General features: G+C 39.0%; 1 protein-coding gene across 1 annotated transcript in view; it reads left to right on the forward strand.

Moving 5' to 3' along the window:
* The window catches only part of LAMA5 (laminin subunit alpha 5), a 1,615,491-nt gene that overhangs the window by 597,087 nt on the left and 1,003,462 nt on the right, over nt 1-14,942 (forward strand). The window contains exons 8-9 of the mRNA XM_044090412.1: nt 9,240-9,358; nt 9,499-9,589. Of these exons, the coding sequence (XP_043946347.1) occupies nt 9,240-9,358; nt 9,499-9,589 (210 nt within the window). The remainder of the gene's footprint in view (nt 1-9,239; nt 9,359-9,498; nt 9,590-14,942) is intronic.

Consider the following 14,942-nt stretch of genomic DNA (forward strand, 5'->3'; position numbering starts at 1 on the left):
ATGAAAGGAATATCCTAAAAAATGCTTTTATTAAAGCTGAAACTATGTTTAAAAGAACACCTGGGTATGTTAAAAGGAATCAAGGCAAGTGTTCATATACCAAACCTGTATCTTTTCAGATCCAGATCTGCTCTTTATGCAGTTTTTAGCCAAGGACTCCTGGCTAGCAACCCTAGACTTAAAAGAAACTTATCTGTACATCCCCATAAGGGAATCTTGCAGGAAATACCTACGTTTCAGAGTAGGCTGTATGCACTATCAGTTCTCTGCACTTCCCTTTGGCTTATCTACTGCGCCCAGGGTATTCACAAAGTGCCTAGCTCCAGCCATTGCATATTGAAGGGCATAGAAGAATTCAAATTTACCCATACTTGGACGACTACCTGATTGAGGTGGACAGTCAGGAATTGCTACTACAGCACCTGGCATTTGTAAAGAGACTTCTAACTTCACTGGGGTACACCATCAACGAAAAGAAATTGCATCTGGTACCCAGCCAACAGATTGTATTCCTGGGAGCAAGCTTGAATACAACTTCCCAGATGGCATTCCTCACTCCAGAAAAACAAATTTATTTGACAAACTACTTCAATCTACTGCCCACCAAAACCAAGATATCTGCAAGAAAAATACTGCAAGCCCTAGGATTCATGGCCTCTTGCATTCTACTAATTCCATATGCAAGACTGCATATGAGGAAACTTCAGTGCTAGCAAACAAATAAATCCCAGGCAACTCGGCAGAAGATAAAAAGCTTATTCAAGCCTCCAAGTACGGTCCTGATTTGCTAAAAAGCAGACAACTGGATTAAGCAAGTACCAACACTTTTTCAAGCCTCCAAATGCAATCCTGGTTTATTAAAAAGCAGACGACTGGATAAAACAAATACCAACACAAGCGCTTTTGCCTGGATATTCCAGGCTTTATCAAGTGGTTTTCTCACTTGATAAAGCCTGGAATATCCAGGCGAAAGCGCTTGTGTTGGTATTTGTTTTATCCACTCGTCTGCTTTTTAATAAACCAGGATTGCATTTGGAGGCTTGAAAAAGTGTTGGTACTTGCTTAATCCAGTTGTCTGCTTTTTAGCAAATCAGGACCGTACTTGGAGGCTTGAATAAGCTTTTTATCTACTGCCGAGTTGCCTGGGATTTATTTGTTTGCTGGCTTTGTTCGTTTCTCTTATTTTACGAAACTTCAGTGCTACCTAAAAAGTCTCTGGTGTCAACATTCTCAGGACCTGGAAACAATAATTCCTATCATTCCTTGCCTAAGGACAGAGTTCCTTTGGTGGACAGAAGCCTGCTACCACAACAAAAGACTCCCTTTCACTCTACCCCCTGCTGTCCAAACCCTAACAAGAGACACATCAGACTATGCATGGGGGGCTCACATGGCAGGGCAGTGCATTCAGGGCAAATGGAGCCCAAAGCAAATGCACCTGCATATCAATCAAAAAGAAATGTTAGCTATACAGAATGCTCTGACAGCCTTCAAAGGCCTTATTCTTCCAGGACAACTATTGGTAAAGACAGACAACACCACAGTTATGTGGTACATAAACAAGCAGGGGGGAACCCATTCCTACCCACTCTGCAGAATAGCCATGGCTCTGTGGAACACAGCCTAGAGCAGCCAAGTGCATCTGCAAGCTCAATTCCTGCCAGGCAAACTAAATTCACTGGCAGGCAACTTAAATAAAAAGCTCATGGAGCCACATGACTGGAAACTGGAACCCAAAATATTTGAGCATTTGAGGAAGAGGAGTGGGGGGCACCAGAGGTGGACCTTTTTGCTTCCCCTCAGAACTATCAATTGAGCAAATATTGCACCAGAACTCCCCACAGCCAAGCTTGGAAAGTGGATGCCCTGTCCTTTACCTGGAAAAGCCTCACAATCAATGCCTTTCCCCCTCTGCCCCTCCTCTCGAAGGTTCTACTAAAGATAAAACAGGACAAGCCAAGGACAATCCTGACTGCACCAGAGTGGCCATGCCAGCACTGGTACCCTCTTTTGCACCTGCCTCGGACTCCTTCCCTGCTGTCCCAGCAGGCGGGTCAGATCCTGCACCCTCAGCTACAGACCCTGAACCTTGCAGCCTGGCTAATCCCCTGAACTCATCATCAGCAACCCTCAGTAAGCAGGTGCCAGATGTCATTCTTGAGGCAAGGAGGCCTAGTACTAGAAACTCCTATTTGGAAAAGTGGAAAAGATACTTTTCCTGGAGCCAGTCTCAGGGAATGGACACAACTGTGCCCAGCTTACCTCATATACTAGATTACTTAACAGAAATGCTCCACAAAGACCTATCCTTCTCTTCAATTAAGATTCATGCCATCTCAGCTCATTATAATACTGAGCTACCCCTCTTCTCTCATCCTCTGGTAAAACAGTTCCTGAGAGGAGCCAAAAATTTAAGACCCCCCAGGAGAGCTCCCACTCCAGCCTGGTACCTTAACTTTGTATTGGAAAAGCTCATGCTTCCAACTTTTGAACCAGTTAGTTAGTTAGTTAGTTAGTTAGTTAGTTAGTTAGTTAGTTAGTTAGTTAGTTAGTTAGTTAGTTTAAAATTCCTGTCATGGAAAACAGCTTTACTTCTAGCCATCACTTCGGCAAGAAGAGTGTCTGAATTGCAGGCTCTTATGGCTGTGGAACCCTTCATTATCTTCCATGCAGGCAGGGTTTCCCTCAGGACTAACCCATCTTTTATGCCCAAGGTGGTGTCTAGTGTGGCTTTAAACCAGTCCATTCATTTGCCAACTTTTTTCCCTAATCCTCAGAATAAAGGGGAAAGGAGCCTGCACTCCCCGGACGTGCACAGGCAGCTTAGGTTCTATCTGGACAGGACTAAGCCTCTCAGAAAATCTGATCAGCTGCTAGTTAGCTTTGCTGCAGGGGCAGAGAGCAAGGCCATTTCAAGCAAACCATTTCTAGATGGATAGCACACTGCATCCATTTCTGCTATAAACACCATGGGAAACTACCTCACAGGGGATCAGAACACATTCCACTATGGCTACATCAACCTCTACAGCATTTCTCAGGGGAGTCCCTACCAGGGACATCCTGGAAGCTGCAACCTGGAGCTCTGTACACACTTTCACCAAGCATTGCCACTTGCCTCTCTTTTCAAAATCCAGAGCTGGATTTGTCACAGCAGTCTTACAGGGCCTGATTGCCAGCCCTAATGCTTCTTGACTACCTCCACTCTTCCTCAGCTTTGGGAATCAACCCAAATGTGATGACTGCAACAGTGAAACACGAAGAACATAGTACAGTTGTGTACATTTACCATAAATGTAGATGTTCGAGTGTATTTCACTGTTGCAGTCCTGGTTACCCTCCTTCCAGCCCCCGTCTTCTCTTTGCTTCTACCTATCCTTTTTGTTTGGAATATCTTATTTGGTATTTGCTTTTTTCTGAGGGTGTTCCATACCATTTAATGGCTTCCTATTTTGGGGGCTCCTGACATCTGGGGCAAGAAAAACTGATGTAATGGTGTCGGCTGCATGTTTTATACCCCTGATGACCTGACGTCATGGAAGAAGCAACAGCATCCGACACAGAAATCTGAAGACTCTGGTATTCAGGCCGGCTGATGGCTACCTGCAGGCAGATAACCCAAGTGTGATGACTGCAACAGCGAATGCACCCTAACATCTACATTTATGGTAAGTGTAATCAACTGTACTTTTCATGTCATAATATACCCTTATGGCATGCAATAAATTCTTGTAAAGTATACATTTTCATCATGGCGTATTAGTTTTTATATCATGTTTCAGCTTCAGCTCTGCACAGTAGTATCTTTTTCTGACGTCAAGATTGTTTGCTTTTTTACTGTCAAGTCAGTGTGTTACCTTAAATATGTTAAGTTTTTTCAGTATGTTCAAAACATAATTGATAATTGGAAAAAATGATAAAGGCAAATGGAACATATATGTCAAAAATGTAACCACTATAGTTTTAAAACGTTTGCATCATGTTTTGCTACTTTAAGTAACAGAACCATATACCCTTTGTGCGATAACCAGCAATGAATTCTCTACTAAACACACACAAGCACATATCCTGCCATCTGACCATTTAACATATCCTACTAATTTTGTTCCACTGGGGATGCTGGGAGTGCAACAGATATATATATATTTTTCCTATACCATTGTTGTCTCAATGTTGGTTTTGCCTAAGAGATGTATTTGCTAGTGACGCAGACATTGTAGGTGGTGTTTCCTGCCTGGAAGCCCTTTTAACCTGTAGAGCTGAAAAGCTGAGATGATTTTCGGGCTGAATTTCTATGGAGTTTGATAAGCAGTAATGTGATAGTATGTCTCTATAATTGGTTCTTTTTTTTTCCTTTTTTCTGTGACTTCAGTTGAATAGCAGTCCCTAGCTGTAGAGTGTTAGAATAGTAAATGTAAAAGTGAAAATGAATGTGGAGTAATAAACAGTTTGTTCAGAAGAAGCCAGCGTGTACTAAAGTCCAGCTGTGAGCAATGTCAGACTTTAAGTAGTAATAAACAGTTTGTTCAGAAGTAGCCAGCGTGTACTAAAGTCCAGCTGTGAGCAATGTCAGGCTTTAAAGTAAGTTTAGCTTGAGAATGTGTATCTCCTGGGTTGTGTTAGGCAGTTTCAGTAGCACAAATACTGCCACCAAACTGTACTGTACTGTGGGTTGGAGATGCCAGTGTTAGGGACACTGAAAAGATGGTTAAATAGAAGGCAAATGTAGGCTGATAGTAGAATGCCCCCCCCCCCACTTCTGCATTTCCTGACTGAATATTTATTTTATTTATTCATTCTCCAGATAGCCACTTAATCTATTTTAGTATCACAGGAGATCCAGGGTGTATCCCAGACTTCACTAGGTTTAAGGCTATGAAAATGATCATAAGGAGGGTGCCAGCATATTGCAGGATGCACATCCATGGGAAATTTGAAAGACTACCATTTTACCTATAACATATCACTGGGAAACTAGAGCACCAAGCAAAACCACCTGAACACAAGATGTACATGAAGGCTGTGCTTAGACGGCACCCCAGCTAAGAACTTGTGTGCCAAGTTCTGTGACTGCTACATTAGTTTGCCACTCTGACTGAACAAAATTCAGTTTAATACATGGGATATAGGTGGGATCACCTAGAAAGTGCAGATGTCTTCCTTGTCCAGCTTTGTTTGTTATAGTAAACAGCTGCGTAGTTGTGAATGATCTTAGTTTGAGGAGTTTCTTGCTTCAGATATTCACTATGAATAAGAAATCTAATGCATGTGGGGATGGTTATTTGCACTAGTTCAATAAACTTATCAAATTTATCTCCGTATGGACCATCTGATTGGCACTGATCATGAGCCTTCATCTAAGAATCATAAATGGAGGTCACTATCCACTTTGTCTCCATTTTTGTCCCACTGCAGGCACACTGTAAGCCAGCTTGTGAATGCACAGTTCAAAAAGTGTAACAGTTAATATTTTACACAAAAGTGTGTATGCCAAATCTAAGAAGTGTACATGTGGGAACCTACTGGCTTGATAGGATTGCCAACAGCATTTGTGTGGCACAGCTGGGCATGTAGCATGGAGTCAGTGCTTGAAACGTTTACCAAGGTTTTCTCTTCCAACACCATATAGTTGTATCAGAAGGTCATATAACACCCATTTACTCAAAATGTATATAAAAATCCAAGGAGAAACCATCCTTCATCCATCCATCCACCCACCCATGCATCCATCCATCCATCCACTCATCCACCCATCCACCCACCCATCAACCTTAGACTGAGCTCTTCTTAGTTTCCCACAACACAAGAAAAAAAAACAGTTAAACTGATCAGAATCTCTTCATATCTCCAGTGCACTAAAGGGCCTATTTTGTAGTCTCATATATAACCATGGGCCCTGTAGTTCCCACATTTGGTGACTTCTGTCCAGACATGACTACAGTTCCTTTGGTCTTACTTGCACAATATGTTGCCTATGTGCATCAGAGATACCAGATAACATCACAAAAGGGTTTGCCATGACCAGTGGGCTCATGTGGGTATTCTGGCTGGATTTTAAGTTAGTTCTATGACTGTGGATCTGATGATGGTTAGGTCACAACAGAGTGGGGACTTTGCTAATATGCAACCACTTTGGGTCAAATTTATTTTATTTTTATTTATTTGTGTATTAACCAAGTATGTGGCTGACTGAAGACACTTTTCGGCCATAATCTAGGCCAGAGACAATAAAACATTGGTTGTACATTTAGAAAAATGAAAATGAATAAATGGTAACATTTTTGAAGTCAGATTTTAGATACATGATTGTGTCAGCAAGTGTTCGACAAATAATTTACAGTGGATGCAGACAAAGTAAGTAAAAGTGGTCATGAAATAAAGTTGTCACAGAGAAGTGACATAGCTCAGAAGAAGAAGAAGAGTGTAGCTGTAAATGTATACATCTACGAGCTATGAGGTTTTAAATATCGTATTTAAAAGAAATGCATTGTGCTGCATCTGTGAAGAGGTAAGCGGGACTTGTCTGAATGTTTGGAGGTTGTGGGGGATTCTGATGTCTGTAGTTAAGAAGTTCCAGACAGGAGGAACAAGTCTAGAAAGTGCTTTTTCTGATAGGTACAATACAATAAGAACTGTCCATAGTGCCATGGATGTAGGTTGGTAGGATCATGATCAAAGGAAGTGGTGATTAGGAGAACTATATGTCACCAGCAGATGGGGATGAAGGTTGTTCCGTATCTTCAGTATACTTACTCCAAAGAGTAATGTGGTTCTTTCCATAGTAAGGACAGAGTTTGTGAAATTAATAAAAAAAGTCGGTGGTGAGTACCAGTATCGGCCAGAGGAAATGGCAAAATGTATCCAGTGTTCTTTGAAAAGCTGTTTTGTGTAACATAAGATGATATTTGGAAGTGCATAAATACTTGAGTGGAGCAAGGTGTGAGACACTTCAGTTCACTTTGGGTCATGGTTAGTCTTCCATTACAGTGTGTAGCCCACTTAGCATTGACAGTAAGTCATGTTTTCATGTCTGGTGGAATTTGACATTGTCCATTAGGGTATGCTAACCTAGCTTTTCCCTAAAACCTGGACTCTTTACTCCAAGTTTGCCCATGTCGTGCCTTGCACCTTAATATTTTATGAATATGGCTGACTGTTTGGTAACTCTTTGTACTTATCACCTATCCCAACCATTATCACCTACATGGCATGGTGTCTGCTCATATTTCTCTGTATCTTTGGGGTAGACTGATAAGCATGTGGTCAGAAGCCACTCCAGGAAAAATATTCATCTCCCCTAATTCATCCTTCTGAAGAATGCAATATGGACGATTGGATGGCTAATCATAAATTCACTCCAGGGGTTCCACCGGTGTCCCTCTTGGATAGGGGGCAATAGGTGCTGATCGTAGAAATAAGGGTAGAACTTGGCTAGGCTTGTAAGGGCCCTAGGGAAATTTGCCTAGTAACTTCCTATCATCTATGATCCTATGAACATGCCAGTGACTAAGGTGATCTCAGTCAAGGCTAGCTGAGCTTACAAAAGAAACGTCAAACTTCCTCTTTCCCTCCCCCCTCTTTATTCTCTTTCAACATACACTCAGGTGGTCTACAAACACCTTCACTTTCATGTTCTAGTCACGAGGAAGGCGGCTTGAGTATATAAGGTCCTAATAAAGTGGTTAGTTGTTTCCCAACTGTGCTAATATTGGTCATGTGGTTATTTCCACCATCCACTACCAGTTTCTAGACCTCATCATATATGTTTCATCTTTCCGGTATGGAATTGAAAACTGTATTGGTTATTATAGGAAAAATGTCTTTGTTTTTGCAATTCTGAGTAGAATTTTATCTAGAGCATCTTATTAAATGCCAGTACTTGTGAAGGTGATGAAGAATGTTCAAGATCTCCCAGTTCAGATAACAAGGAGAATCTGGCTTCTAAGATGAGCCTGCATGGGGTTGTGCATTTCAGATTAGCACATGGGATCAAGGCTACTAGCTACTAATAAATTTCATCACGTAGTGCTGAGTTCGAGTCCAGTGGTGTCGGTGTGACCAAGTCAGTTAATAAGACAGTGCTCTTGGTGTGCCCCCAAAATTATGCTGTTACCCCTAGTGGGCTTAACCGCTTTAACAAATGAAGCAAAGCAGTGGAGAATGACAATACCCATAGTGCCCTAATGCCATCTGCTATGCAGAAGGCCTGGATAGCTCTGTTCACAAGTGCTGCTTTTAACTTAAGTTAGATCTTCATTTTGATTGTATAAATGAAGATCACTTAAATGTGTGAACTAGCATTTTCAGCTGTGTCATGGAAAACACAGACTTATCCAAACATGTCTCTACAATGGGAATATTTGCTTATCGTCCCTTTGGTGGTGGTTAAGATGGGAGCTTACATTACTTTTCTGCCCTTCATGTTGTCAGCCATCTTGCATTTTGTTGTCATTTGATCACCAAGACGCATCACCGAATTCACACTTCTGTGAGGGGATAATGGTACAGTGTGGGCAATGTGCTCCACATCTGGTCAAATTCCAGTATGTACTTGTGTGTGCTGTATATCTTTAAAGTTACTCAATCTGAGCTGCAGTTGGTATCTTTATTGCTCTGTCATCTTTGTCACCCAGTACATTTACCAGACTGCCACTCTAACCTCATTTTTAGAGTTAAAAGCTCAAAATACAATCACGGACACTTGAGCACCTGAAATTAAACATATGACTCTGTTGGGAAACGGGATAAATGCTACTAACTGATGTCCAGTTACACTGCGTAATGAAAAGCAAAGATTCGTCAAAGCTTAACTGTTTGCCAGTCGATGATAATAGGTCAAGCAAAAGTATTGAGAGTTGCCTTCATATTTCATCACTGTCAATGAATTTTGTCGGTATTAGAGTAGTTAGTTAGGTAGAGTGGACAACATTCCAGATGAAGGGATGTAGAGACTCTGCCCACCCTGCAGAATGCAGAAAGCACAGTGTATTTGTTATATAAAGCACAGTGTACCAGAGCATATTAGTGTATTTGTTATATAAAGTAGTAATATATACGTGTGTGTGTGTGTGTGTGTGTGTGTGTGTGTGTGTGTGTGTGTGTATATATATATATATATATATATATATATATATATATATATATATATATATATATTTATATATGAATAGTTCTTATTTGATCAGATGTTATATTTGTTATGATTTTTTAAAAAATGGTAAATTTTTTTCTTTTGACAGCCTGCAACTGCAATGGGCATGCGTATGACTGTTACTATGACCCTGAGGTTGACCTGCGGAAAGCCAGTATGAATCGCCATGGGCGTTATGAAGGAGGAGGTGTCTGCATTGAATGTCAGGTAATTCTGAACAATTCTAGTACATATGAGGGATGATCTACAATGGATGGATATCCTGCATGAGATTACTTCCTTGCAAACATTGCTTGCTAGGAGAAATTATCTGTTCAAACTAATTTTGTTGTGGTTTTGTGTTTCAGCACCACACCACTGGTGTGAATTGTGAATTGTGTGTACCAGGCTATTATAAGTTACCGAACCTGCCAATCAACTCTCCATCCATATGTGCCCGTGAGTAACATCAACTTAAAGTACATCTTTGTGAATACTTTTCTTTACTTGTTACCAATCACTTGTTTTACAGCATACTTAAAACCTCACCTTCAGTTTGTTCCATGGAACCAGTTTTTGAAAAATAGGAGTAGAACTGTGTAATGATGGCATTATGGGTATAGAACTATGTAATTGATGGTATTATGGGTATAGAACTATGTAATGATAGCATTATGGGTATAGAACTACGTAATGATGGCATTATGGGTGTAGAACTATGTACTGATGGCATTATGGGTACAGAACTATGTAATTATGGCATTATGGGTACAGAACTATGTAATGATGGCATTATGGGTATAGAACTATGTAGTGATGACATTATGGGTATAGAACTATGTAGTGATGGCATTATGGGTATAGAACTATGTAATGATGGCATTATGGGTATAGAACTATGTAATTATGGCATTATGGATAATGATAGCATTATGGGTATAGAATTAATGAATGGCAGTATGAGTATAGTTACGTAATGATGGCATTATGGGTATAACTATGTAATGATGGCGTTATGGGTATAGAACTATGTAATGATGACATTATGGGTGTAAAACTATGTAATGATGGCATTATGGGTATAGAACTATGTAATGGTGGCATTATGGATAATGATAGCATTATGGGTATAGAATTATTAATGAATGGCAGTATGAGTATAGCTGTAATGATGGCATTATGGGTATAGAACTATGTAACGATGACATGGGTGTAGAACTATGTAATGATGGCATTATGGGTATAGAACTATGTAATTATGGCATTATGGGTATAACTATGTAATGATGGCATTATGGGTATAGAACTATTTAGTGATGACATTATGGGTATAGAACTATGTAGTGATGACATTATAGGTATAGAACTATGTAATGATGGCATTATGAGTATAGAACTATGTAATGATGGCATTATGGGTATAACTATGTAATGGCATTATTGGTATAGAACTATGTAATGATGGCGTTATGGGTATAGAACTATGTAATGATGGCATTATGTGTATAACTATGTAATGATGGTGTTATGGGTATAGAACTATGGAATGATGGCATTATGGGTATAACTATGTAATGATGGTATTATGGGTATAGAACTATGTAATGATGGTATTATGGGTATAGAACTATGTAATGATGGTATTATGGGTATAGAACTATGTAATGATGGTATTATGAGTATAGAACTATGTAATGATGGCATTATGGGTATAACTATGTAATGGCATTATTGGTATAGAACTATGTAATGAATGCGTTATGGGTATAGAACTATGTAATGATGGCATTATGAGTATAGAACTATGTAATGATGGCATTATGGGTATAACTATGTAATGGCATTATTGGTATAGAACTATGTAATGATGGCGTTATGGGTATAGAACTATGTAATGATGGCATTATGTGTATAACTATGTAATGATGGTGTTATGGGTATAGAACTATGGAATGATGGCATTATGTGTATAACTATGTAATGATGGTGTTATGGGTATAGAACTATGTAATGATGGCATTATGTGTATAACTATGTAATGATGGTGTTATGGGTATAGAACTATGGAATGATGGCATTATGGGTATAACTATGTAGTGATGGTATTATGGGTATAGAATTATGTAATGATGTTATTATGGGTATAGAACTATGTAATGATGGCATTATGAGTATAGAAGTATGTAATGATGGCATTATGGGTATAACTATGTAATGGCATTATTGGTATAGAACTATGTAATGATGGCGTTATGGGTATAGAACTATGTAATGATGGCATTATGGGTATAACTATGTAATGATGGTGTTATGGGTATAGAACTATGGAATGATGGCATTATGGGTATAACTATGTAATGATGGTGTTATGGGTATAGAATTATGGAATGATGGCATTATGGGTATAGCTATGTAATGATGGCATTATGGGTATAGAACTATTAATGAATGGCAGTATGAGTATAGCTATGTAATGATGGCATTATGGGTATAGCTATGTAATGATGGCATTATAGGTAGAGAAATATGTAATGATGACATTATGGGTATAGAACTATGGAATGATGGCATTATGGGTATAACTATGTAATGATGGTATTATGGGTACAGAACTATGTAATGATGACATTATGGGTATAACTATGTAATGATGGCATTATGGGTATAACTATGTAATGATGGCATTATGGGTATAGAACTATGTAATGATGGCATTATGGGTATAGAACTATGTAATGATGGCATTATGGGTATAGAACTATGTAATGATGGCATTATGGGTATAGAACTATGTAATGATAGCATTATGGGTATAACTATGTAATGATGGTATTATGGGTATAGAACTATGTAATGATGACATTATGGGTGTAGGGCTATGTAATAATGGCATTATGGCTATAATATTTGCTTGATTTATTGGTTGTAGATAATTTGCAGCCATGTATGGTTGTGGGGCAGGGACATTCGGCAGTTATGCAGGACAGTGCATGCTGTTATGAGTAACACGACATAGTAACTGGTTTTGTCTTGGGCTTTATGCATCTAAAATGTATTATTTCACAGTAGCACTACTCTGATAATGCTTTATTGTGAGTATAAAACAATACTGTTGATATTTTCCATATTCTAAAAAAGTAATGGTGTTCAGAAGACATTTATATATCCATATTGCACATACATCAACACACACACACACACACACACACACACACACACAAAATGTTAAAACTTTATCCTTCCCTGGCCCTTATTTTAACCCTAACCCAAACTTGCGCACACACACATCACACACGAGCAGGTGTGCACACACTCGCACACTCGCACACTCGCACACTCGCACACACACACACACACACACACACACTCGCACCTCTAATGCCAAAACTTTTGGTACATCCAAAAGCTTTGGCATTAGAACAAAACCTCATTTGCCTGCATATAAACAGGGAACACAAACAAGAACATATTCAGCAATCTGACATTTGAAATCTGCAATTGATAAGCAGGGATTTCAATAAAAACAGAATGCAATAAATTCTTTAAATTAAACGTGCATTCAGCTGAGTCTGTAGCAACTATACACACACACACACACACACAGACACATATAAATATATATATATATATATATATATATATATATATATATATATATATACATATCTGTAAATATATATAGCTACACATATACATATATATGGATCTACCAAAGTTAGTCTATACTTCAGTAGATCAACATGAAAACAATCATCTGCAAAAGGCCAAAAATTAAAAACAAGACTACCCTAACGGCATGCCCCAAGGCACAACTTTGATACATGTAAAGAAACCAGTTTTGTTTTTTACGGGAGGGTCTCCCTGAACCCCACACCACCTGCTAATATATACTAACTCCAAAATCATACAATCCCCAGGCAAGTAGCATATTCCCCAACCCTAGGGATTGTCATTCTTGCACACCTTTCAGCAAGTCTATCAATAAAACGGTATTAACCTAAGCCACACTCAGATAAAACAAGTGCACCCATATATATATATATATATATATATATATATATATATATATATATATATATATATATATCTGTATATATGCTTTATTTTTTAGACCCATTTTCTAATGTATGATGATGACAGATTAGTGGTTCATTCACAAATGTTGAATTTTTTAAGCTCACACCTTATCTTTAGAATGCAGGTTGTAATGCAGATTGTAGCATCTTGTTTTAATGAGTGGAAAGGAAAAAGTCCCGATTTGCTTATTCTACTTTGGGAGGCATTATACACAAGCTAATTATACTCTCACTGTTTAATTACTGCATTATGAAGATTACAAAATTATAAATAACTTGCATGTGTCTCCATTACGTTACTTTAAATTGGGGGTGGGGATTCAAAAGTAGTAAGAATAAATAAATGAATTATGCTTGCTATGTAGTATAAATTTAAGGCAAGTTTGCTCCCAGTTAGTATTTGCCTGCTTTGTGATATCTTCTACGACTTTCTGTAACCATGCCAGTCCTGGTGTGCCCCTTCATTGTTCATAGGTTGGTACTAGGCTATTGGCCCTAGGGCCTATATAAGCCTAGCCAAAAAGGTACCATGGCTTTCGCCACCCAAAAAAAAAAAAAAAGCAGAGCCACAGAGGTGATCCCCGGGGTGAATTTCCTATTTCCCATTCAATCATCAAGAATTTTCTTGGAGTGCTAATAAGGAGCTTTGTTTGATATAGATAGGTAGTTTGTTCCAGAGTATGGGAAGATTCTGGGGCAGGAATCTATCCCTCCAGCATGTTCTGTTTACTATAGTGACAAGGTTTAGGTCCCTAGATCATGTAGCTTGGAGGGATTGGGATTTCTTTAAGTGGAGCATGTCAAACAGATCTGGGTTTGACATAGCTTTGTATGTTAGGCAGAGATCGCCTCTGAGTAGGCGATATGCGATGGAGTAAAGCTGGAGTTTTTTTAAATGGTCTGTGTAGGGCATCTGTTTGAGGCCAGTAATCCTCTTTGTGAAGTATTTCTGTGGCCTTTCCAGTTGTTGTAGATGTCTTGTGAGGTACATACTAAAAGGGGCGTTGTATCCTATAATGGATCTAATGAGTGATGAGTAGAGGGGAACAATTACATCTTTTTTCCTGGATGAGAAACCTTTTGTGATGAGGTGTGCCACGTAGAAGGATGTCAAAACAGTGTAAGAAACTTCTCTGTGTGGAAGATTTTCAGTCCATATATTCCTAGTTAATCACTGTATATTAATCAGATCAGACAATAGTAGTAGAAGTAGCGAATGTAAACTCGTCAAGTCAAAAAGTAATAATAGAAAATAAATAATTCTACAGCATTACTAAGTATTCAAAAGTAATCCAAGCAAGGCAGGCAGTCTGTTTCCAGTCGAACGACTGGAAACAGACTGCCTGCCTTGCTTGGATTACTTTCGAATACTTAGTAATGCTGTAGAATTATATATTTTCTATTATTACTTTTTGACTTGACGAGTTTACATTCGCTACTTCTACTACTGTCTGATCTGATTAATATACAGTGATTAACTAGAAATATATGGATTGAAAATCTTCCACACAGAGAAGTTTCTTACACTGTTTTGTTTTTAGACCCACTACACTTGAGTGGGTTGATGTCCTTCAAGAATGCAACTGCAGTCATAACATGTGAGTTGTCCTGCCTCAGGCAGCCCTCGGTCGGCCGGATTCCAAAGTCTGGGTCCGACGTCGGCTGATGTCGCATTTCTCTCCGACGTCAGAGCGGCTGGAGTACATAAGCATCAGCCGACGCCATTTTCTTCAGTC

The sequence above is a fragment of the Protopterus annectens genome, chromosome 12.part0 (genome assembly GCF_019279795.1).
Source record: "Protopterus annectens isolate FY-2018-M chromosome 12.part0, PAN1.0, whole genome shotgun sequence".
Lineage (NCBI taxonomy): Eukaryota > Metazoa > Chordata > Ceratodontiformes > Protopteridae > Protopterus > Protopterus annectens.